The 25,477-nt window shown below is 46.9% G+C and overlaps 2 protein-coding genes and 1 pseudogene across 12 annotated transcripts in view; 2 read left to right on the top strand and 1 right to left on the bottom strand.

Annotated features, from left to right (window-relative positions):
• Positions 1-18,740, bottom strand: part of DNAH12 (dynein axonemal heavy chain 12) — a 174,806-nt gene extending 156,066 nt beyond the window's left edge. For 5 of the 11 annotated variants that reach the window (XR_012471044.1, XM_074198901.1, XM_074198904.1 and 2 more), the window contains exons 1-6: positions 16,367-17,465; positions 12,428-12,518; positions 12,232-12,258; positions 9,693-9,882; positions 7,549-7,621; positions 2,212-2,370 (exon numbers count right to left, since the gene is read on the bottom strand). Coding sequence is in view for 10 of the 11 variants with exons in the window: in XM_074198901.1 (XP_074055002.1) it covers positions 2,212-2,370; positions 7,549-7,621; positions 9,693-9,882; positions 12,232-12,258; positions 12,428-12,518; positions 16,367-16,548 (722 nt within the window). In the remaining variant the exon portion in view is untranslated. The other 6 variants (XM_074198897.1, XM_074198898.1, XM_074198899.1 and 3 more) reach the window with 6 other exon arrangements.
• On the top strand, positions 4,678-5,045 carry LOC141496384 (cytochrome c oxidase subunit 7B, mitochondrial pseudogene; annotated as a pseudogene).
• Positions 18,741-20,783: 2,043 nt separating the features above from the next.
• Positions 20,784-24,188, top strand: PDE12 (phosphodiesterase 12). Its single transcript, XM_074198894.1, has 3 exons — positions 20,784-22,166; positions 22,842-22,920; positions 23,055-24,188. Exons 1-3 carry the CDS (start codon positions 20,784-20,786, stop codon positions 23,495-23,497), a joined length of 1,905 nt encoding a protein of 634 aa, XP_074054995.1. The 3' UTR covers positions 23,498-24,188.
• Positions 24,189-25,477: the final 1,289 nt, after the last annotated feature.

Raw genomic sequence — 25,477 nt, 5'->3', positions numbered from 1 at the left:
TTAGGGAATGGCTGAACAAACTATGTTATATGTATGTGATGGAACACAAGGGACGGGACTTCAGAAAAGCCTGGAAAAACTTGTATGAATTGTTGCTGGGTGGGATGAGTAGAACCAGGAGAACATTAAACACACTAGCAGCAATATAGGGTGATGATCAAGTAAGAAGGACTTATTCATCTCAGCAGTACAATAATCAAAGACAATTCTAAAAGACTTACGATAGAAAACACCACCCATATCCAGAGAAGCTACTGTGGAGTTTACTATCTTCAATTTTTAAAATTTGTTCTATGTATTATGGAGTTCTTCCCCCCCTCATGTTTTTTTTTCCCCTTTTTGATTTAATTCTTCTTTCATAATGTGATTAATTGGGGATCTTTTTTTATTTTTTTTAGGTTTTCGCAAGGCACTGGGGTTAAGTGGCTTGCCCAAGGCCACACAGCTAGGTAATTATTAAGTGTCTGAGACCGGATTTGAACCCAGGTACTCCTGACTCCAGGGCCAGTGCTTTATCCACTACACCAGCTAACCGCCCCCTAGGGATCTATATTTAACATAGTTTTATAGAGTACTGTCCCTGGAGTCAGGAGGACCTGAGTTTGACTTCAGACACTAGCTGTGTGACCTTGGGCAAGTCACTTAACTCCACTGTCTTGCAAAAAAGCAAAAAGAAAAAAGCAAAGAAACAACCCATTGTTTTATATATGTATAATCTATATTAGATCACTTTCTGTCAGGAGGAGGAGGGAGGGAAGTGAGGGAGAAAGAAAAATGTGAAAATCAAAACTTTACCACAATATTGATTGTTAAAAACTATCTTTGCATGTAATTGTAAAAATAAACATTTTTTAAAAGAATTAAAAAAAGAAAGAAATCATGAACATATGGACTTCACAAAGACCTGGAAAGACTTGCATGAACTGATGCTGAGTGAAGTGAGCAGAACCAGGAGAACATTTCATATACTAATAACAACATTGGATGGAGATCAACTATGATGGACATGTTCATTTCAGCAGTACAATAATCAGAAACAATTATTAAGGATTCGTGATGGAAAATACTATCCACATCCAGAAAAAGAACTATGGAACTGAATGCAGACCAAGGCTTCATTTTCTTTCCATTTTTAAAATTTGTTTTCTGTTCCCCCCCCTCAGTTTTTTTTTGTTTTTTGTTCTGATTCTTCTTTCACAACATGATCAATATGAAAATATGTTTAACATAGCTATACATGTATGATCTATGTTAGACTGCCCTCTGTCAAGGGTAGGAGAAAGGGAAGGGAGGGGAAGAGAAAAAAAATGTAGAACTCAAAACCTTATTAAAAAAATCAGTGCTAAAAAAAATAATGAATCTGCACCAAAAAAATAAAAAAAAATGAAAAATAATGAAAAATAAGTGCTGAAAACTATTTCTGCAGGTAGTTGGAAAAAAATAATTTTTTAAAGAAATGAATGAAAAAGCATTTATTAGGTGTGGGGTTTTATTTAGGTGCAAAGCACTGAAGAAAAATTAGAAGAATCCAATTGTTTTAGTTCACACTTGAGCTGGGCTCAAGAGCCTACCCTCTAGAAAGTAGTGGTCTGCCAGGCAAATAGCAAGGCCTGGAGAACAAAAGGATGCAGGGCCACCCCAGCTGCAGGAGGGAATGTGCCCAACAGGGTGGGGAGCCCGAGGGGGCAGCATATTGAAGGGAGAGGAAGCCTAAGGGTCAGTGATGGGGGCGCTTCCTGATCTGGAAGGGGCAGGTACAGAGACTAGACAAAGAAGCTGTCATTTTGTCCTCTGGCAGGTTCTCCCCAAAGGCTCCTGGGTATAGAGAGGCCAACTTTTCCACCCCCTTCATTTTGCAGATGAGGAAACCAAGTTCCAAGTGATTTGTCCAAATAAGCAGTAAGAATGGAAAGCAGAACTGGAACTCAGACCCCTGGACTCTCAGGCTGGCCCTTCTCATCTGTTCTGTAGTATTTAACATTGCTGAGCCCCCTCTTCTCCTCTGACTGCTCCTCTTGGTCCACTCCCTCCCAGCCTGACCACTCCTTCTCATTCTCCTCCTGGTCACCCTCTCTTGTGGATTCTCCCATCAGTATGTAAACTCCTTCAGGCCAAGACCTCTAATTTTTGCTTTGGATCCCCAGGGTTTAGCAAAGGCCTGGGAGTACTTTGGTTTCTATTTACTGGATCACCTTCAAAAGCAGGTTCTACCTGAATTTGGTCATGTCCAGTAAGAGCTTATCAGCGAACGTTGCATAACCCAGGTCCAGTAACATTCTCAGGATGGGATGAAGAACGTGTAAATTCTCAGAGATCTGTTTTCTGGCCTGGATGTAACTGCTGTGCCAAGGTTTGGAAAAGTCCAGGCCCCTGAAGGAAAAAAACCAAAAACCAGTCCTGGGTCAGAGAAGGGACCAGACCCATGTGGGAGTCAGAAGGAAGGAAGGTTTGGGTTTTGTTTGAGGGGGAATATGGAATGTAGGAAGAGGAGGAGAGAGGGAAGAAGAGGGAGGCCTGGTTTATGACATGATACCAAAAAAACCCCGCAAAAATGACCATTTGGAAGAGCTCAAGACTGAGGAAATCTTGGTCATCAGTACTGAAAATTTGTGTTTCCAACTGGAGTCATCACAGTCCCCAAGGAGCCCTGGGTCTTGCCATCTGAACTGCCACTATACCTTCCCCTGAGGGCAGGGTTTATCTCACCTTTCTCTTTGTATTCCCCCCCACACACACACACACACCAAGCACGGTGTCTGTAGCTCCACTAATACAGAGCCTCATACATGCTGTTCAATTATGTCTGACTCATCATGAACCCATGGTCCACCAATACTGCCCATAAGGTTTTCCTGGCAAAGACACTGGAGGGGTTGGACACTTCATTCTCCAGTGGATTAGGACAAACAGGATGAAGTGACTAGCCCAGGGTCACATACAGTTAGGCAAATTCTGAGGCAAATTCAAACTCAAGTCCTCTTGGGTGGAGGGCTCCATCCACTGAGCCACTCAGTCATAAATAAATGTTGATAAGACCTATTATGGTCATAAATAAATGGTGGTGAGACCTGTTATAGCCAAGTGGAAAGATTGGGGCCAGACTGTGGGGGCTCCAAAGAGAAGGGGAACCCTTGGGCTTGGGTTTATCTGGGATGGGCCAGAGAAGGCAATTCCAACATGAATCTGAGAGAAGAGGGAGCCAGGTGAGTGGCATCCTCAGGGAATCCTAAGCCAGGGTCCTGGGGGCAATGCAAGCATCAAGATCCACCTGGGCTTTCTTTTGACTTCTTTTTTTCTTAATTTTTATTAAAGATATTATTTGAGTTTTACAGTTTTCCCCAATCTTGCTTCCCTCCCCCCCACCCCCCCCCCACAGATAGCACTCCGTCAGTCTTTACTTTGTTTCCATGTTGTACCTTGATCCAAATTGGGTGTGAGGAGAGAGAAATCATATCCTTAAAGAGAACAGAATTCTCAGAGGTAACCAGATCAAACCATAAGACATCTGGTTTTTTTTTTCCAAATTAAAGGGAATAGTCCTTGTACTTTGTTCAAACTCCACAGCTCCTTATCTGGATACAGATGGCACTCTCCTTTGCAGACAGCCAAAAATTGTTCCCAATTGTTGCGCTGATTGAATGAGCAAGTCCTTCAAGGTTGAACATCACCCCCATGTTGCTGTTAGGGTGGACATTGTTTTTCTGGTTCTGCTCATCTCACTCAGCATCCGTTCATGCAAATCCCTCCAGGTTTCCCTGAATTCCCATCCCTCCTTGGTTTCTAATAGAATAATAGTGTTCCATGACATACATATACCACAGTTTGCTAAACCATTCCCCAATTGAAGGACATTTACTGGATTTCCAATTCTTTGCCACCACAAACAGGGCTGCTATAAATATTTTTAATGTTTTTATTTATTTATTTATTTATTTATTTATTTAATGTTTTTACCCTTTTTCCTCATCTCTTCAGGGTATAGACCCAGTAGTGGTATTGCTGGGTCAAAGGGTATGCACATTTTTGTTGCCCTTTGGGCATAGTTCCAAATAGCTCTCCAGAAGGGTTGGATGAGTTCACAGCTCCACCAATCAGTGCAATAGTGTCCCAGATTTCCCACATCCCTTCCAACAATGATCATTATCCTTCCTGGTCATACTGGCCAATCTGAGATGTGTGAGGTGGTACCTCAGCAAAGCTTTAATTTGCATTTCTCTAATAATTAATGATTTAGAGCATTTTTTCATATGGCTATGGATTGCTTTGATCTCATCTGTAAATTGCCTTTGCATACCCTTTGACCATTTGTCAATTGGGGAATGGCTTTTTGTTTTAAAAATATGACTCAGTTCTCTGCATATCTTAGAAATGAGTCCTTTGTCAGAATCATTAGTTGTAAAGATTGTTTCCCAATTTACTACTTTTCTTTTGATCTTGATTACATTGGTTTTATCTGTGCAAAAACTTTTTAATTTAATGTAATCGAAATCATCTAATTGGTTTTTAGTGATGTTCTCCAACTCTTCCTTAGTCATAAACTGCTCCCCTTTCCATAGATCTGACAGGTAGACTAGTCCTTGATCTTCTAATTTGCTTATAGTATTGTTTTTTATGTCTATGTCCTGTAACCATTTGGATCTTATCTTGGTAAAGGGTGTTCTTTTGACTTCTTGCAAGGATGAAGCAACGCGCTTGGAGCGCTGTCGACACCCTGAGTCCCTTGTGGTTTCTTCTTGCTCTTTTGGCGATGTTCCCTTTGTTTAGGAGGGCTTTGAGCCACTTCTCAATTCGCAGCTTTCAGCAAACTGTTGAGAGGCAGAACCACCAGGACAGGCTGCCTAATTTTCATGATAAGTATGGCACCCCAATATTGCTAAGTGGAGCCACTTTCTGTCTTGCCATTTGGGCATATTCGGCAACACAGACTGGAATCGAGTGGAACCTGTCCCCTGTTGGCAGAGTTGTCCCAAAAGATTGGAGAAGCCAGTAAAGGAGAAATTCCTTTTCCTCGGAGCTGTCAGAACTGGCACCACTCTGGATTATTACAAAATTAACATACGAAGTAAAGGTAGTCTGTTATCAATTGTAAGTCACATTAATGTAATAAAATGGATTTCAAATCTTTGTTGTGTAGATTTTGTTCATTTCCCATAAAAGCCTGTGCTCCACTTAGCTTAATGGTCTTGTGAATGTATTAGTATTAATATTAAGGAGCACTGTTGAATTTCTATATTAGCTTTTCCCCTTCACAACAAAATGAAGATTTGGATATCACAGAGAAACTAACTTTGCAGTAGTTTTAACTTATAAATCAGAAATGGTATTGAGGTCACAAAGCTATATCCCATGCTATTTGAATACCCTAGTTTGCTATTGAAGTGACCACCAAATTGCCATTATCTGTTGCACTTCTGCTTTTATCTTCTGTTTAGTAGATCGAGTTGTCATTGAGACCTAAAGGGAAAGATATCCCCTTCAAGAGGTCACAGAATCAATGAGAAATGGCCTCCATCCTGTCTAACCCATACCTGACCATACATTTGCTGTCAAATAAGTCATCCAGTCTCTGTTTAAAGACCTACAGTGAGAGAATCCACTATTTTTCAAGACAGCCCCTTCCTTGTCAAAGCTAAATTTGCTTCTTTTATGACTTCCATCCCTAATTCTGCCCTCTGGGGCTAATCACAATTTTTCTAATCCCTCTTCAGATAACTCTTCAAATACTAAAACATGCTTAGTTTGGTCTGTGTATGGAATGATCTGTTCACTAGTTTGAATCTAGATTTTATGACTGTTTTCATGTAAATGTCTTACATTCTCATTTTCAGATGTAAACATTTTGTAATCTTGCTAGTTAATGAAAACTGCCTTCTATCCCACCCCCTCATTTGAAAAAGAAGATCCTTATAACAAATAATTTATAATCAAGTCAAATTCTTGGATTGACCACATCCAAAAAATTTTTGTCTTGTTTTGCACTACTCTGATTCCATCAACTCTTTTGTCAAGGAGGTTGGTCTTATATGTCATTATGAATCTATTGAAATTGTGGTTGGTCATCACATTGATCAGAGTACTTAGGTCTTTCAAAGACATTTAAAATGTTACTGAATAACTTGTTTTTTTCTGCATCTACTCACCTCATTCTGCATGAACTCAATAAATCTTCCCATGTTTCTTAATAGTGTAGTAGTACTCCATAACATTCATATAACATATGTTCAGCCATTCCTCAAGTGATGAGTATGCCCTTTCCAGTTCTTTGTCACCACAAAAAAGACTTGTTATGGATATTTTTATTCATAAAGGTCTTTTTTCTTTGATCTCTTTGAAGGTATAATCTGAGTAATGGTATGATTGCTGGGTCAAAGGATATGTGCAATTGAATAATTTTTTTTTCACATTGTTCAGCATTGCTTTCTACAATGGCTGGGCCAGATCACAGTTATACCAACTGTTCATTACCAGATCCACTTTTCCACAGCCCCTCTGGCATTTGTCTTTCTCCTTTTTTGTCAACTTTTCTAGTATGCTTTGAGATATAATTTGCATTTCTCTAAAGATTTGGAGTATTTTTTCCTCTGTATTGAAAGCTTGGTTTTCTTTGAAAACTGCATTTTCAGATCATCTGGGGAATGACTTTTGCTTGCTCTTATTAATATGAATGAATATCCTCTGTCTTATTAGAGAAACTTACTGCAAAAATGTCTGGTTATTTGCTTCTCTTCTAATTTTATCTGCATTGGTTATGCCAAAACTAATTTTATGTAATCAAAATTGTCCATTTTAATCTTAAATTGGCTTTTGCTAGATAAGGCAACATGGGGGGGGGGGGAATATATGTTATGTGCTTTGCCAAGTGTTTAAAAATGTGTTTGATGTGCAAAATAAAATTTCATTGAAACCAAAAAAAAAAAAAAAGAACCACCTGGGCTTCCCTCAAGCCTCCAGCTACCCAGCTCTGGGTTCTGAGACACAGTGGAACAAACCCAATCTCCCACCCACACCAGCATCCCCATCCCCACCCTACCTGCACCTTCTCTTATACCCCTCCTTCTCCTTTCTTCAACTCAGGATAGCTGAGTATCCTGGTCACTCTCTGTTGGTCACTTTCTAACTTTTCCATGGTCTGACCATGTGCAAGGGACCGATGACCATCTCCTCATCTTTGGAAACCCAGACTCTCTTAATGAGACCCAAATTTGTAGTGGTTCCTGTGGCTGCCACATCACACACTCAACTCATATTGAGCTTGGAGGCCACTAAAACCCCCAGATCCTTTTCTGACAAATGACTCACTGCTTAAGAGACCTTATTAGGCTAAAGAATGGCAATGAATTGGGTCTGTAGACAGCCCAAAAGGCCCAAGATTGAAGTTCCTCTCATCTTTGGACCCAAGGTTCTTTATAGTAAAACCCATAAAGGTTAGGAGTGAGATCCTCATCTTGGGTTTCCTCATTGAGGTCTGAAGGTACCCTATAGATCTATCCCTTTTGATTCAGTGATGAAGGTACTGACAGACCGCCATGTTTGGCAGCATCTACTCACAGAGGTGATTCTGGTAACGGTCCTCCCTCATCTTCTAGCCATGACACTGGTGGTTTCACGAGAACACTTCGTACTAGAATGCACACATACAATTAATGCTAGCATTAGACTTCATAGGAATCACTTACCATATGGAACACATAGCCTTGCAGGTGTCCCGAAATTCTTAAGTCAGCTAGGATAGGACATACCTGCTTACCAGGTGAGCAAGGGCTGGTCTGTCATGGAGCATCCCCTTGGGAGGGGAGCGTCTTTTCCCTTTGGGTTCCCCATTACAAACTAATGTTAGTATAACCCCTTAGTCTAAAAGCCCTTGGTTATACCAGTCTTTAACTATCAATTCTGAAACACTATCCTCCTCTAAATCCTTTCTTCCCCAATCCCATTATCAATCCCAAACCATTTTTTTTTTTGCTACCCTGCACAAAAGTGTAGGAGGAAACTATTCTCCTTTTCTGACCAAAAGTAAGAGGGGAGGACCTCATTTAATGCCCTGAAGAGGAGGAACACCATCCTCCTTCCCCAGGCCTTTTAGAGTCTCAAGGGAAGAAAATGATTAATTCAAGGGTTCTTAACAAGTTTTATGTTATGAACCTTTTTGTCAGTCCAGTGAAACCTAAGGGTTGTTTTTCTGAATTAAGTTATAAGAAACCAATTTTATTTATATCCCTAGCTAAGTGACTGACCCAGGGCCATGCGGTTAACAAGGGTCATCGGTGAAATTTGAACCCCGTTCTTCCTGAAAACAAATAGAGGAAAATGGCATCAGGGTATTTAAAGTGGCTAAGGTAACAGGACATGGCCCAGGGCCAGGTTAGAAAGGCCAGAAGAATGGTAGGGCAGGAGGGTTGAAAATGAATGAGTTACAGAAGAATAATTAATAAAGGTCAGAGATGAGACTTGAACCCAGGTCTTTCTAGGTCCAAGACTCTATTATACTTCTTCTGAATATAAAGGAGAAAATACTTATAAAAGAGTGGCTGATCTGCACAGGTGAAGGGAGTTTCCATGCTAGTTCTCCCTATAACTATGAAATTATAGATTTCAAAACTCCTGCCACACCCCCTACCCTATCCCCCCCCCCAAAAAAAAACCCTTTAATTAAAACAGAAGCAAATGCTTGAGCTTCGGCTTTTGGACTTCTTTAATCTTCCTTTGGTGAAAATCAATCTGTTGCAGTAATGAACTAATTAATTCTTAACTTTTTTGTATTTTCCCCAGCTGTCCCAAAGGCATCCTCTCTTGGCATCCTCACCCAAGGATGGAGGACTGTGCCCAGAAAGAAGACATGCAGAACTAATGGCAGCCTCACTCCTTCTCAGATCCCCTCTTGGACAGACTCTGCATTCTGGCTTCCAAACACACAGACCCCCATAGCGCCATACCACACATGCCTGTCCGCCCATCCTGAAAACATAGTGACCAGGACAAGAGAAAGCATGTACAAGGAAGGCAGAAAGGGAAACCCCAACTGCTACAGCTGAGCTTTGGACGGGTGCTTCCAGACTTCCCTGGCTTCCTCATGCGCTGCACTCTGACTCACCCAAGGATCAGATCAGGTTGCCCACAGCACACCCACCCTGGAGGATCCTACCTTGAGCTTAGGAGCTTAGGAGCACACAGCCAGTTTATATCAGTGTGGGACTGAACCCACATCTTCCTGGCTTTACAGAGTTAACTTCCAAAAAGGTCTGCAGCCCTCTGGCTTGGAGGCCAGGCGGTGGCCCTTTGGGGTCCAGCATCAGCTGAGGTCCTCACTGCTAATTCATACTGAAAATTAGCTCATGTATTTAAAGAAATTCTTCCTTCTCTGCCCTATCCCATTCCAAATGATCAAGATTTACCAACCTGGGCTAGAGGGATAGAAGCCTGAACCAGAACGTGAATCCAGTCTCAGACATTTCCTGGTTTTGTGTCCCTGGGAAGATCACTTAACCTTTGTTTACCTCAATTTCTTCAACTGAAAAATGGGAATAATACGAATACCTCCCTCTTGGAGTCATGGTGAGGACAAAATGAGATGTTTGCAAAGGCACAGTGTCTGGCACTATATAAATGCTAGATATTATGTTTATTATTATTCACTTGGTCCAAGAATCATAAGGAAAAAAGTAATGATGTACCACTGGTCAAAGGCAACTTACCCATATATCTTCTCATGCTCTTGTCAAACTCATTTGTGACCTCATTTAAGAGGCTCTGAACAAGGAGTTCTCTCTCTTTTCCAATCTTCAATGACAGAGGCACCAGTTTCAACATGTTGTCCAGCCACTCCCTCTGAATGGGGACGATGGGGTTACTCTCGACACATTTTTTCATAAAAAGATAGTTCACCTGAAAAGACAACGTTGGAATAAAACTGCATGATGCAGAAGGCATAGGCCAATTCAACTGATGCTTGCTTGAATGAATGAATGAATGAAGCTATTACTTCTAAGCAAGTATCTGATACAACTAAGGAATTCTACTAAGGCTCAAGACATTATGGGTTATTTTGGTTCTCTACAAAGAATACCAGAACCATGGACAGAATCACGAAGGGCAAGAATACCCTAACATGATGATAAAGGCCTCTCATTTAAGAAATAGGGAGTTTTTAGAGCTAGTTCCCAATTAGTATAATGAAACTAGTGAATTGGTCTCATTATTTGAATTTACACTAATGTTTCCATTAGGCTGAAACCAATTACCATATTTTTATATAATTATAATTTTGAATACTGTGAATCCTAATAACATGCACATTCACATTAATCACCATTAATTGCACTAATTAGGACCATGGTAGGTATAATTATTTGCATGTTATCTCTACCATCAGAATTGAAAGCAGAAACTATCTTTGTATCCCTAGGATCCACAACCCCTAGTGGTAGTTACATACATTCATAAACAAGCTTGTTATCGATGATGACAGACTATAAGCTCATTGAGAACAGGGGCTGTTTCATTTTTGTTGTGTATTTTTGGGATATAACATAGAAGCTAGTAGACAGTAAGTGCTTAATAAATGACCAAAAAACAGCAATCAAGAAGACCTTGATGACTCTGACTTCTAGGCTGATTTTTTCATCTCTTTAAACTCATTCTGAGGATGAGGTCTACAAAGAAAAGGCCTTGGCCTTCACCAAGACAAGAAGTTAGTCCTTGAATGAAGGATTTAGAGGAGATAGGAGAAGCAATGAAGAAATAAATCAAGAAAAGAAGGGTGTTTGTAAGAAAAAATGGAAGTGAAGAGGTAAATAAAACAAATTGATTCCAAATAAGATTCAAATTTAATGGGGAAAGTGAAAATATTTGGATATTGCTGAAAAGGATTAAGAGCTTGTCAAACATTTGCTAAGGAGGGAACTAAGCTGGGGTGGGGGGGAGGGGATCACCCCCCCAAGACTCTATGGTGCCAGTAATAAATTGTAAATCCAAAGCCAGGAAGTTCTGCAGGACTACTACTTGCTAGGAGGACAAAAACCAATCTCTTCCTTCTAGTAAATACCTTAGTAGAGGAATGGTGAGACTTTGCATTGTCATTGAGTGTCATCCAAACCCTGCTACTGTTTCCATGTGGATTCTTAAATTTTGACCTGGGTTCAAATCCCATCACAAACTCTCACTACCTGAACAATATGAGCCAAATCACTCAACCCCTTGATTTCAATTTCCTCATCTGAAAAATGGGGTTGAGGGGTCACCCTCAGATCTGTTGTAGTTTATTTCTTTAATCTAAGTTATTGGTGAAATCTTATATGACCTAGAGTCAACCTGGGGCATTCCACTGGAGACCTCCTTCCAGGTCAACATCAGACTAACCACTCCTGGCCATTCCACCAGTTCTGAATCCAACAAATTGTACTATAGTTGAGTTGGAATCAGGTTCCAAGATTCCTTTCAACTTTAACTTCTAAAAGCCTCTAAACCTAGGCTTCAGGATAAAATTTATCTTTCTCATGATAAACAAAATTTAACCCAGTCCTGTCCTTGGTCAAGATATGTCCATAAAACAGGTGCCAAATAAATGTGAGTGATGATGGTGATAATGGAAGAGATGAGGATGAGGAGGATGGTGATGACAGTGATGGAAGAAGAGGACCTAGAACTGGGAAATAATCAGAACTTTTCTAGGTTAGTATTGATAATTAGTTATGTAAGTGCATTAAGATTTGAAATATGACTTCCTCACAATAATCCTATGAGAGGAAGATTATAGATCTAATCCCCATTCTACTGAGGAGAAAACTGAGGCTTAGAGATGTTTAGTGACTTATCTAAGGTTCAGACAACTTACAAAAGTGTCGGAAGACAGAATTTGAACCCATCACATCTGCAAGAGCCTCTTAAGGGATCTCCCTACTTCTAAGATGACCCTCTCCTCTGCCACCCATCATCCACAGAACTCTAAAACTGATCTTCCTAAAGCTCCTCATTCAAGAACCTTCCCGGGTTCCCTTTGTCCCTTTGATTAACTCCAAACTCTTCTGCTTAAAGCCCTTTACAATCTGACTTTGGACATCCCAGATGGCTCTACGTTACCCTCTCTCCTGAACAGGTCTATCTGCTGTTCCTCAATCATGACATCTCCCAAACTTCCAAAAGAATATTAAATTTATGTTAAAATAATGACTGATAGTAAGTATTAATCTAAAACAATTACAACAATAATAATTGATAATAAAATGGTAAACTCACGCCTTTTTTCCTTAGTTCACTGTACATCTAAAAAAAGGCAAGACAAAAAAATACATTAGAGAAATGAAAATCCTTCCAAATGCATTGAAATAATTCAGTGACTACTGTCAAATGTTAAGTTGGCATTCTCATTTTTAAGATGAGATGAGACCTTCCATTAAAAATCACTAAAGTACTGATACGATGTTAAACTCACAGTTGAAGGGTATTCAGGTTCTGGTGTGACTGGGTCTTTTTTCTTCTTCTCTTTTAATATTCTGTCTTGTTTTTTTCCTGCTCCAACAATTCTGAAATTCAGAGTGAGAAAGAAAAAGGCTGACCAACTTAGGATTAGCTTTAAGATAACAGATATTATAAAGTATCCACGTGTTTAAATTTAGAAGCCTAGTTTTGGATTTCACTTGAAGATCTCCTCAGAGCTGTTGCAATCTAACCAAGGCCACAGACTTGAGTTCTGATCCTGTCTCTTCAGGGACCATAGACACTAGTCCCTGCTAGGCCTCATTTTTCTCTTCAGCAGATAGACAGTTTTGGACCATTAGCTCCACAGCATCCTCCAGCTCCTGATCCTTTCATTCCTTTGGGGTTTTAGACAAGAAACTCAGTTTTTATCTTTTTTATCTCCTGCTCACATGTTTCTTACACCTACTTAATCCACCACTCCTGGATCTTTCAGAACACCATCATTGCTAGGGTCTCAGAAGGATCATACATCTAGAATCCATTAAATCCCATTTAACAGGTGGAGAAACTAAGGCTTAGAGACTCACCCAAGGTCACACAAAGGCAAGATTTCAATACAGGTCCTGAGATTCCAGTTTTTCCAACTACACCATGGTGCCTCCCTTCTTTTCTATCTCCATAGGCTTGACCTGAGGGTTGACCAGTTCAAAGGATCACTCATCCCAAGCTTCCTTGCTTTAGCACTGTTCCCACTGTGCCAAACATCACCCCCAAATTACCTCCCCCCATCAGCCCTTCCTGTTCCTCTAAACATTGCAGACAAAAGGTCCGGCCCACCTGCATGTTGCTGGGCTCTTCAAAGCTTCAACTGGCTCCTGACTCTTCTTTCAACATCCCCGGCTTGCCTGTCCACTACATCGGTCATAGTTGCTTCTCCAAACCTCTTCTCTCCTCCAGTCTCCCAAACCACACTTTCCTACCTGTCCCTAGCAGGTAGAGTCTGCTCCTCTACCGAAAACAACTGTACTCCTAAGGACATACTTAAGAGCTTGCAGCGCCAAAGTCCCCAGATCTCATCTTTCAGACCTTGTCTTGTGTGACCATATCTGGAACTTCTGAAGTCAACTTCTTGTCTTCATTTACCATTTAACTTTGTGAAATTTCATCTAACTCAATTCTGTCCAACATTCTAGCCACTGACAAAAATAATTTTGTGTCCCTAATTCTCCCATCCAGTAGGTTAGCATTCCCTACACACTTGATTTGGATCATCCTCAGTTCTGTTGTTTATTTCCTTACTCTAAGTCATTGGTACACTCTTAAATGACCTGGGGTCAAGGCTTCCTTGGGGCCTCCCACGGCAGACCTCCTTCCATGGCAACATCAGACTAACCACTCCTCTTTGAAACTAGTCATTCCACCAATTCTGAACCCAACAAACTGTACTATGGTTGAGTCCAGATCTCAGCACCTCTTCCATGAGAATAGCAGGAAACTAGATCAAGTGCTTTGTTGCTAGGTAAATTAGGAGTGGCTAGTTGATGCAGTGGATAAAGCACAGGCCCTGGAGTCAGGAGTACCTGGGTTCAAATCCGGCCTCAGACACTTAATAATTACCTAGCTGTGTGGCCTTGGGCAAGCCACTTAACCCCATTTGCCTTGAAAAACCTAAAAACAAACAAAAAAAAGCTAGGTAAATTGTATCTATGACATTCTCCTATTGTGACCTTTTAGTAATTCTGCCAAAAAAAAGGAAACTAAGTTAGATCACCACAACTTTTATCTCAAAATTACATTTGAAGATATTTATCAATAAAGATTTAGGGATGGGGGAGGACTAAGGAAGACGGGGACATGCAGAGAATAGTAGTCAGGAGTCCCCAGGAAAAGTATCCTGACTCAGCAATGTCAATCTGGGGAATTGGGGGAACAACAATGGTATGTTCATTTATTCTGGGCAGAAGCTTTTTGGAATTCAATCACTCAAATAAACAGAAAGACCTACAAAAATGATCATAACCTTTAAACTAATAATTTCAATGTTGCTGTCTGTAAATATTAACACAAAGGAGAGGGGATTCTATCTATTAGAGATATTAATCACAAGTGCCAGGAAAAAAGAGCCCTGAGGCAATGCTAATACCAACAGGAAACATATTGTCAATTGGAACTGAGGAGATACTATAATACTGTGATTGATATCAATAATTCAGAGGAATATAAATAAATATGGGATAACTTTTTTGCAAACATGCATGCAAAATTTAAAATAAAATAACAGAATATTCACTAATTCTGACCTGATAAAAAGAAAAAGGAACAAAAAAATGGAGACTTAAGAGGAAGGAACCAACAAGTTGTTTCAATTTTTCATTAAAACTGATTAACTGAAAGTTAAATAGTTGTACAATAAATCTAATTGAATTGATTTTAACTATAAAGCTTATATCATTAAAAACAAAACACATGTTACAAAGTTTCAAGATATCTGTATAGATTTTTATTTCATTTATTTGTTAGCCATGTCAGTTGTCACTATAAAGTATATTGATTGTACTTTTCTAATCCACAGGAACGTTTGCTGTTCAATTATTTTTCTAATTGTACTGAAAAGAATCTCTGTAGAATGTTAGTGGCTAAAACATGATCAACAGAGTCAGGTAGGTATAGGGTATAAAATAAGCAAAGGTAAAGTAAAGAAAACCTGAGTTCAAATGTGACCTCAGGTATTTCTAGGGAGGTGATACTAGATGTGTGAATGTCATTTAATTGCTCTATACCTCAGTTTCCTCATTTGTAAATGAGAGAATATCTAATATCTTTGCAAAGCTTCAAAAAGTTCTAAAAATGGGGCTGCTAGGTGGTGGGAGTGGATAGAACACTGGCCCTGGAGTCAGGAGGATCTGAGTTCAAAGCCAGCCTCAGACACTTAATAATTGCCTAACGGGGTGACCTTGAGCAAGTCACTTAACCCCATTGCCTTAAATAAATTTAAAAAAAATTAAAAATAAATTCTAAAACTGTGACTAGCACCATTTGAAGTTTCCAAAAGCTTTTCTCTCCACCTCCCTGGTGAGGAATTTGTACAAATAAGAATATTCTTATTTTACAGGAGAGGAAATAGGTGAGGGAAGGGAAGTGACTTACCTAAGGTGATAGAGAGTAATGGGGCAAAGCAGGGTACTGACTCCAGCCTTGCTGAGTTCCCTTCCCATATAAAGATTATCCCTTTAAAGAAGCCCCATTTTCAATCAGTAAACAACTCAATAGTTATTATTAGACACTTGTTACATTCCAGGAACTATGCCCGGGCTAATGCTGCAAAGAAAATAACAAAACCTTCCCCACAGTTAAGGAGGCAGCTAGTGGTGCAGTAGATGGAGTTTAGGCCTCGGAGCCAGGAGAGATCTGAGTACAAACACTTCAAACACTCACAATCTGTATGACCCTGGGAAAGACACTTAATTGATGTCTGCCTCTGTTTCCCCATCTGTTAAATGGAGCTAATAATGTCACCTACCTCCCATGGTTGTGGTGAAGATCAAATGAGGTTAATGACTGCTCAGACATAGAAGTGTTTGGCTGTTATCACTAGAATTTTTATTTTGAAGAATGAGAACATATGATACTTTATGCACTGATATTAATTAAAAAGTGAGTGGCAAGGGGCAGCTAGGTGGTGTAGGGGATAAAGCACCAGCCCTGGAGTCAGGAGTATCTGGGTTCAAATCCGGGCTCCAACACTTAATGATTACCTAGCTGTGTGGCCTTGGGCAAGCCACTTAACCCTGTTTGCCTTGCAAAAAAACCTTAAAAAAAAGTTATTTATATTAATGGTTCTTCTTGAGTGTTTTTTGTAATCATTTCTTAAGTGCTTCCTCTGTGTCAATTGATAAAAAAAAATGACTACAAGAGAACTCAAGTCCACTTCCACAAGGAATGTGGTACTCACACCAGCTGATTCAGTCTCTTTGCCTGGTCCTGGATTCTTCTGAATTTCAAGATCTTACTTTGGCTTGAGGTGCTAGAGCTTGCCTCTTCTGAAGGATACACAATTGGAGGCAGCTTCAAGTTAAGGGCTTCCTTTTCGGCAGCAATCATCGCTTCTTCATCTTCTTCCTCTGGGGTGGACATCGTGGACTCCTTGAGGATAGATTTCAAAGCTTCTTACTCTGTGAAGAAAACATTTCATACCATTTACTTAGATTAGGAGAGGAGAATTTTCCTTTATGGTCACAGGGGTTTCAACATAGATACTAACAAAGACCATTCTAATTGGCCTCAGTGTTTACTCCAATTGTTGGGTTGAGTCAGGGCTCCACCAGGATCCTCAGAATGTGAGGACAGACTAGCCAATATGACCAAAAAGGACAATGATCAATGTTGGAAGGGATGGGGGAAATCTGGAAGAGTAATACATTGTTGGTGGAGCTGTGAACTCATCCAACCCTTCTGGAGAGCAGTTTGGAATTACACCCAAAGGGCAACAAAAACGTGCATACCCTTTGATCCAGCAATACCACTCCTTGGGTCTATACCCTGAAGAGATCACAAAAAAGGGTAAAAACATCACTTGTACAAAAATATCCATAGCAGCCCTGTTTGTGGTGGCAAAGAATTGGAAATCAAGTAAATGTCCTTCAATTGGGGAATGGCTTAATAAACTGTACTATATGTTTTTTGTCATGGAACACTGTTGTTCTATTAGAAACCAGGAGGGACGGGATTTCAGGGAAACCTGGAGGGATTTGCATGAACGGATGCTGAGTGAGATGAGCAGAAGAACACTGTCCACCCTAACAGCAACGTGGGGGTGATGATCAATCTTGAAGGACTCGCTCATTCCATCAGGGCAGCAATTGGGAACAATTTTGGGCTGTCTGCAAAGGAGAATAGTATCTGTATCCAGAGAAAGAGCCGTGGAGTTTGAACAAAGACCAAGGGCTATTACCATCAAATTAGAAAAAAATTATATTATTTTACTCTAATTTTACTTTATTTTTCTTCCTTAAGGCTATGATTTCTCTGTCATCACATTCAACTGAGATCAATGTATAACAGAGAAATAATGTAAAGACTGACAGAATGCCTGCTGTGGGTGTTGGGGGGGAGGGAAGAAAGACTGGGGGAAAACTTGTAAAACTCAAAATAAATAAAATCTTTCTTAAAAAAAGAAAAGGTCAAGGACTATTATCTTATTGTCTGCTCTTGCTATCTCTTAGACTTTGTTTCTTCCTTAAGGGTGGTTTCTCTCCCAACACATTCAATTTGGATCAATGTATATACCACGGAAACAACGTAAAGACTGGCAAACTGCCTTCGGGGGGGGGAGTAAGATGAGAGGGAAAATTATAAAACTCAAAATAAATAAAATCTTTAAAAATAAAAACAAAAGAAAGACTGCGAGTCGAGACACACAAGTGTCTTTGCCGAGCGGATCCCAAGTGTCCAGGATGCTGCTTTTCGTCCGTTATTCTGCAGGAGGCCCAAGACGTCAGAGGCGATGCCACGACAAGGGGCTGGGGCTGAGGGCTGTGCCAGGGCACCGCGACCGCGCGGGGACCAGGCACGCGCCGGGATGCCCGGAGAGGGCTCCCCCTGGGCAAGTCAATCCGCCTGGTGCGGGCCCTCAACGGGCATCCACTTCAAAGGGTCTTTAACAATCAGTTTGGTTTTAAAAAGGCGTGGGATGGGGGTGACGCCGAGCACATTTCCGGGTGCCTTCGGAAGCGCGGGCGGCTCCCGGAGCGGGCCGTGCCCCGGGCCGCCGCCGACCCGCCTCGGCTTCAGGCGTTTTCGGGGTTCCTCGGGTCCCGCCCCGCCCCCACAGCGGGCGCCGCCGGGCCCTCCCGTGACGCTCCGCGGCGCCGCTCGGGGCCCCGCCCCGCCCGAGGCCCCCCCGGGGGAGCCGCCGCGGACACGCCTGCGCGCGTCTCTTCCCGCCCCCCCCCCCCCCCCGCAGCCTGCCGCGCAGCCGCAGTGGCGTCCCGGGCCGGCTCGGCGGGAGGCCGCTCCTCGGGGGCGGCCAGGCCCGGCCGCGCTTGGCCGTGACGACGCGCAGACGCCGCCGCCCGCCCCGGCCCGCCCCGGCCCGCCCCCGCCGGCGCCCCGGGCCCTCCCTCCCGGAGCGGGACGCCACGGCGCGGGGCTACCTGGGCGGCGCGGCCCGGGCTCCTCGGAGGACGGCGCGCCGGGGGGCGGGGCAAACACTGGTCGCCGTGGCGACGGATGGGGGCGGGGCTCGGCGGGGGGCGGGGCTCAGCGTGGGGGCGGGGCTCCCCGGGCCTCTGCGCATCACCGAATGGGACCGACCCCAAGTTCCTTTTTTCTTTAGGAAAAGAACTCGGGGGGGGGGGGGGGGGGGTGCAGCGCGGAGCTCCGGCCCTGGGTTCGAGTGCGGCCTCAGACCCGCCTAGCTGTGTGTCCTTGGCTCAGGCCCCTAGCCCCACTGCCTCGCAGAAATGAAATCTAAAAAACCTCTGATCTAAGAGTTCCGGGCAACTGGTGGCTCCGAAAGCCCCCGCCCGGGCAGGCGGGTGACCCGGGGCCCGGGGGGCTGCGGCTCCCAGTGGAGCCGCCTCGGGGCGGTCTCGGCTGAGACCCCATCCCCCGCGTTACGCTGCATGGCCGCGTCCTCCCCGGCCTCCCCGCGCCGGCCCACGGCCTCGGCACCCCGGGCCCGGGCCCGCCTCTTCTCTTCTTGCAGCGGCTCCCCGCACCCCCGAGTCTGCGCCCGGGTGGCCCCAGACCCCCAAACCCCCGCTTACCGGCCCCGCAGCCGCATCACCAGCGGCCCACGGAGCACGGCGAACGGAGTGGGTTTCGGGGTGCTAAGCTCAGGACAGGCTGTAAATGCAGAATGGAAGCGGATCCAGCTATAAAAGGGGGCTCGGAGGAAGGAGAGCCCCGCCACCCTTCAAGGGCTGACTGGGTTGGAACCATTTCAGTTTTGCACAAGGGGACAGAAGAGGCCAAGAAGGCTTTTTGGGAAAGCCCTCCCCCCAAAACTTGCTAGTCCTTCCCCTCTCCCCATTCAAAACAAAAATGCACACGAAAGGAAAACTGGTCTTTGGATGTGCTTGTGGACAGGCCCAGCCCCAGCCCCGAGGGCTGCAGGCCCGGGACTCCTCTGACCCGGCTTTGGCCCCGACACCGCTCTGGGCCATTGCCCCCCGCGGCGCATGTGGTAGCAGAGGACCTGGGGCGAGCTGGACCCCCGGGCCAGACGGGGACTCCGGGAGGCCGCCCAGGGCAGGTGTCCGGGCCTCCGGCTGCCCAGCTGTGTCCGTGTGAGCTCCGGGAGCACGTCCGGCGCCGCGCGCTCGGCTCTTCCTACGCCTTCTGAGCCCCTCGGCCCCGGCTCCGCCCGGCAGCCCCAGCGCCTGGGCCCGCCCTGTCCTGGCTGCCCTTGGAGGGGCGCGGGCCGGGGGTCCGGGAGGCCCCGGCTGAGAACGAGGAAAGGGGGGCCGGGTGAGGCGGCGCAGGGCGGAAACAACGGGGGGACGAGCTTTGTCTTTATTACACACGGGGCTCAACTTGCACGGAGGAGCCCAAGACGCGGGCACAAGTGGGTCTGCGAGGTTCCATCCCAGCCCGCGGCACTGAGGCGCCGGGGGGGGCTCTGGGGCTCACTGTACCCCAAGGCCCCCCCCCCCGGGACCAGGCCCCGGGAGTCTCCTCCGGACTGGCAGCCGCACCTTCCCCGGGAGGAAAGCCGCCTCCTCCTCCCAGCCCCGCCGACAGCGAGCCCGGGCCCTTCCTGGGGGCGCCCAAGAGGGCAACTCGGGCCCAGGAGGGGCTGAGCCGCGGAGCGGGCGGCACGGGGGGGGGGGGGGGGGGGGGTCGGGCAGGGAGGCGCCCCGCCCCGCGCCGGCCCCGCCGCAGCACGGAGGCCCCGCCCCGCGCCGGCCCCGCCGCAGCACGGAGGCCCCGCCCCGCGCGTCACCGCGCCGGCCCCGCCCCGACGCAGCACGGAGGCCCCGCCCCGACGCAGCACGGAGGCCCCGCCCCTCGCGTCACCGCGCCGGCCCCGCCCCCGACGCAGCACGGAGGCCCCGCCCCGCGCGTCACCGCGCCGGCCCCGCCCCGACGCAGCACGGAGGCCCCGCCCCGCGCGTCACCGCGCCGGCCCCGCCCCCGACGCAGCACGGAGGCCCCGCCCCGCGCGTCACCGCGCCGGCCCCGCCCCGACGCAGCACGGAGGCCCCGCCCCGCGCGTCACCGCGCCGGCTCCCCGCGCCCGCCCGCCCGCTCCGCACTTCCGACACTCAGCCGGCGCGGCGCCCCCGACCCCCCCCCCCCGCCCGGGCCGCCGGAAGTGCGGGCGCGGCTGCGGGCCCGGAGGCGGCTGCGGGCCCGGAGGCGGCTGCATGGGCCGCGGCGGCGCGCGCGGGTGCCTGTGGGGGCTGCGGGCCGGCGGCGCGCTGCTCGGCGGGGCCGGGGCCGGGGCCGGGGCCGGGGCCGGCGCCGCCGCCATGGAGCGCGCCGTGGTGCGCTGCGTGCCCTCCGAGCCCAAGCTCAGCCTGGCCTTCGCGCTGGCCGACGGCAGCCGCCGCCACATGCAGCGCGACCAGGGCGAGCCCCTGGGCCGCGCGCTCGGCCGCATCGCCACCAACGCGCTCAAGGGCCGCGCCAAGACGGCGGCGCGCCGGGGCCGCGGGGCCGCCGAGCCGGCCGGGCCGCCCGAGCCCGCCGCCGCCGCGCCCCCGGTCAGGCTCTACTACCGCGAGGAGCCCGTGGGCGACGACGTGCCCAACGCGGACGCGTGGCAGGACGGCGCCGTGCTGCACATCGGGGACGTCCGCTACCGCGTGGAGCGCAACCCGCCCGCCGTCACCGAGCTGCGGCTGCCGCGCTACGCCATGGCCGGCTTCCCCGTGTGCCCCAAGCTCGGCCTCGAGTTCGGCCAGCCCGAGCACTCGCTGTTCCGCTGGTTCCGCGAGGCGCGGCCCGGGGCGGCCGGGGCGGGCGCGGGAGCGGACGCGGGAGCGGGGACGGCCGGGGCCGGGGCGGGCGCGGGAGCGGGAGCGGGGACGGCCGGGGCCGGGGCGCCCCCTGCGCCTGCGCCCGAGGACGCGCCCGAGGCCGACGCCGGCGCGGGCCCCGCCTGGATGGAGGTGCCCGGCGCGCGCGGCCTCGTCTTCACGCCCGCCAACGCCGACGTCGGGCTGCGCCTCAAGCTGCGCTGCACGCCGGGCGACGGGCGCCGCCTGGGCCAGGCCCGCGAGCTGGAGAGCGCGGGCCCCGTGGAGGCCGGCCCCGGCGCCTGCACGTTCGACCAGCGCCACCTGTACACGCGGCGCGTGAGCGCCGACGGGCTCGTGCGCGCCGTGACGTACAACGTGCTGGCCGACGTGTACGCGCACACGGAGCACTCGCGCGCCGTGCTGTACCCGTACTGCGCGCCCTACGCGCTGGGCCTGGACTACCGCCTGAGCTTGCTGCACAAGGAGCTGAGCGGCTACCGCGCCGACGTGCTGTGCTTGCAGGAGGTGGACCGCGCCGTGTTCCACGACAGCCTGGCGCCCGCGCTCGACGCCTTCGGCCTGCACGGCCTGTTCCGCCTCAAGCAGCAGCAGCACGAGGGCCTGGCCACCTTCTTCCGCCGGGACAAGTTCCGCCTGCTGGCGCGGCACGACGTGGCCTACGGCCAGGCCCTGGCGGCCGACCCGCTGCACGCCGGCCTCTTGCAGCAGCTGCAGCGCTGCCCGCAGGCGCGCGACCGCGTGCTGCAGAGGTCCTCGGCGCTGCAGGTGAGGCCCCCCCCCGCCCCTGCAGAGCCCCCGGGGTGCCAGGCCTTCCCCCTAAAGAGCGCAAGGCCGCAGCCGGCCCGGGCGGCTGTTTTGGGGGGCGAGATGCAAGACAGTGGGGTTCAGTGGCTTGCCCGAGGCCGCACAGCTAGGTCATTATTAAGTGTTTGAGGCTGGATTGGAACCCAGGTCCTCCTGACTCCAGGGCCGGCGCCCTACCCACTGCGCCACCTAGCCCCCCACCGCCTGGGTGTCTCCTGATGTGAGCAGGGGGCCCCGTGCCCTCTCAGGGCCCCAGCTTCCTCCTCTGGGCTTGCCTCCTCTGCCCTGCCACTGAGCCATCTCGTTTTCCCGAGGGCTTCAGAACTACACCTCACTCTGCTCCCTCGGCCTCTCACGGGGTGTCTGAGTGCGGCTGTTTGGCATTTGGGTGCAGGTCAGCAGTCTGCGCCTCTGTCCCGGCCCTTGAAGCAAAGGCCGCTGCGGCTAGGGCTGTCTTAGAGGATAGACTTGAACCCAGGGCTGCCGGACTCTGAGCCTGAATGACATCATTGCCAACTGAGAGTTTGAGAAAGGAAGTAAAACCTGCATTCCTTGTTGCCTCCTCTGAGGCCGGCGAGAAGCTAACAGCAGTTGTGACATCTTTTATGAGGCTGTTTTGTTTTGCTTATGTTCTAGGTTTCGGTTCTTGAGTCTACAAAGGACTCTTCTAAAAAGATTTGTGTTGCAAACACTCACCTCTACTGGCATCCAAGAGGTGAGCATTCGGAAGGGGGTGCTGGGTGGGGGGGGCGGCAGCAGGCAGAAATGACAGATTGCCTCCCTTACCCATTGGGGCATTACTTAATAAGCATCTCCAGGGCCCTTGGTCACTCATATCCTCTTTTTCAGGTGGGCACATCCGTCTCATTCAAATGGCAATAGCCCTGACTCACCTTAAGCACGTGACTCAGGATCTGTACCCCGGCATCCCTGTCTTATTTTGTGGGGATTTCAATAGCACACCATCCACAGGAATGTATACTTTTGTCAGCACGGGCAGCATCTCCGAGGACCACGAAGACTGGGCCTCCAACGGTGAAGAGGAACGCTGCAATATGTCTCTCACCCACCCTTTCCGACTGAAAAGCGCCTGTGGGGAACCTGCCTACACTAATTACGTGGGAGGGTTCCATGGCTGTCTAGATTATATTTTCATTGACTTGACTGCTTTAGAGGTCGAACAGGTGATCCCGATGCCAAGTCACGAGGAAGTGACCACCCACCAGGCCTTACCCAGCGTTTCACACCCCTCAGATCACATAGCCCTCATTTGTGACTTAAAGTGGAAATAGACTGGACCTCAGCATGGCAGGTGGATGTTGAGTCCAAACAAGGAACCCCCTTCCTAAGGATCTAACTTGAATCAAGACCTCCATTGTGACCTTGACAAGAGGGAACAGATTGATTATAGGAAAATGTTCACGCTCTGGATCTGTTCTAATCGTGTTCTTTATTTTATGTGACTGCTGACAACATCTGCATGACTCCCCTTTCCTCTCTTTTCTCAACAGAAAGGAGAGAAAGCAAATATATTTAAAACTGGCAAAAACCAAATGGTTATATATGTGTGTGTGTGTGTGTATACATATATATATGTATACACACACACATATACACCTTTTTTTAAACAAGTGATTTTTAAACAGTGATTAAGAAATTATTTTGTCTTTGGAGTTTTCTAGAATAGTGTACCTTTTGAACATGAATCATGTTTTTATAATTAACTGAAATAAGTAGTAACCAGGTGCAAAGTGAGAGTGGCCAGAGGTGAGTCCTTGGAAAGGAAGGAATTCTATGAGGTCTTACCCTTTCTCCCACTGGATGAACCACTTTAGAAAAGAAGAGCTTTAAGAAGACCCTAAGTATACTGTGTCCATCCCTTCTTTCAGTCCAATTTCACAGCTAAGACAGAATCTAGTAGCACTTTTGGTTTTTGATAACTAGTCACCAGGGAGTGTAGTTCTGCAGCCGTTCTTAGTTACTTTTTAAAATTTTAGATTCCACACAAATTAGCACCAATAAAAAGTCATTCCCTCTTAAACCTGTAAGTTGGTAGACTTGATTTCATAGTCATTGGCATGTGACAGCTTCATTCTCAATCAGAAATTCTGTGCCACTGGAATGTTTGATTTTACTTCTATTTCTAATTTGATGCTACAGACCCAGTGTTAAGGTAGATCAGAAAGAACTCTGAAATCTTAACATTTGGTGTAAGAAATGTAGTGCTTAGGTTTTTCTTAAACTTGTGTTGGGAATAACACTACAAAGAACTCTCGGGAAGTATTACCAGGACTAGTTAATAAACTAAACAACCCAATGAGTTATAGGAAAATCCTAGAGACTTCACTCTTGCAAAAAAAAAAAAACTTAACCGTGAAGCTAAATGCTTTGCTTTTCTGTTTGAGACAGATTTAAGTTTAAAGCTGGTTGACCTGTGTTTGCTGTTGATTGTATTTATTATAAGGCATAGGCCATGCCTTTTGCCCATTGAGGTTCTCTGAGGCTTTGTAGCAGCTTCTCGATTAGGTTTCATAGTTAGCTTTTCAAAGGTACTGATGCTTTCTCTCTGACTGGAAGTCACGGTTTGACTTCTTGGTTGTATTTCTGATGTCAAACCTGGAACCTAACAAGCACTTTGCTCCTTTATTCGTGCTTTGTTCCATCATCTGGCAATTTTGAGTTATCCCAAGGGATCATATGAAAGCCCCCTACCCCCAACTTGTTTCCTAGGAACTTCTCAGGCCCTTGACATTGTAACTTGGTTCAAAATTACCACAGTCAAACCAAGAGCCAATATGACGTATTAGAAGGTTAAATCTAGAGTCAAGGGACATGAGTTCAAATTCCACCTGGATTCCCTTAGGCAAATCAAGGTAGCATCTCAGTTTTCCTTTTTCTATAAAATGACAGGGTTGGACTAGATTCCAACTTGTGGGTAAAAAGAGTGGTTTAGGATTCTGTATTTTTTTTGCCTTCTAAATAAAAATGAATGCAGGAGGTGGCTTAAGATGGCTGTTTCCTGCAGTCCTTGCAAAGGCCACTGTAAATAGAAATTCAGTGCACTTCTACAAGCATGGGGAATTAAAATCATGTGTAGACAGGTGACCCAAAATCTCCAGGGTACCTGGGTTACTCTTCCTAAATAGCCCAGTAAACCTACCTGTGGCTCCAACAGCTCCAACCTAGGCAGATTCAGGTAAAGCTCTTCAGTTTGTACTCTTTGGCTCTTCAGGAGAAGATTCTGTCTTCAACCTGTTCTCCTGATGGTTGTA

This window comes from Macrotis lagotis, chromosome 8 (assembly GCF_037893015.1).
Source record: "Macrotis lagotis isolate mMagLag1 chromosome 8, bilby.v1.9.chrom.fasta, whole genome shotgun sequence".
NCBI lineage: Eukaryota > Metazoa > Chordata > Mammalia > Peramelemorphia > Peramelidae > Macrotis > Macrotis lagotis.
The sequence above is the reverse complement of the archived record's forward strand: the minus strand, read 5'-3'. Positions and strand labels throughout refer to the sequence as shown.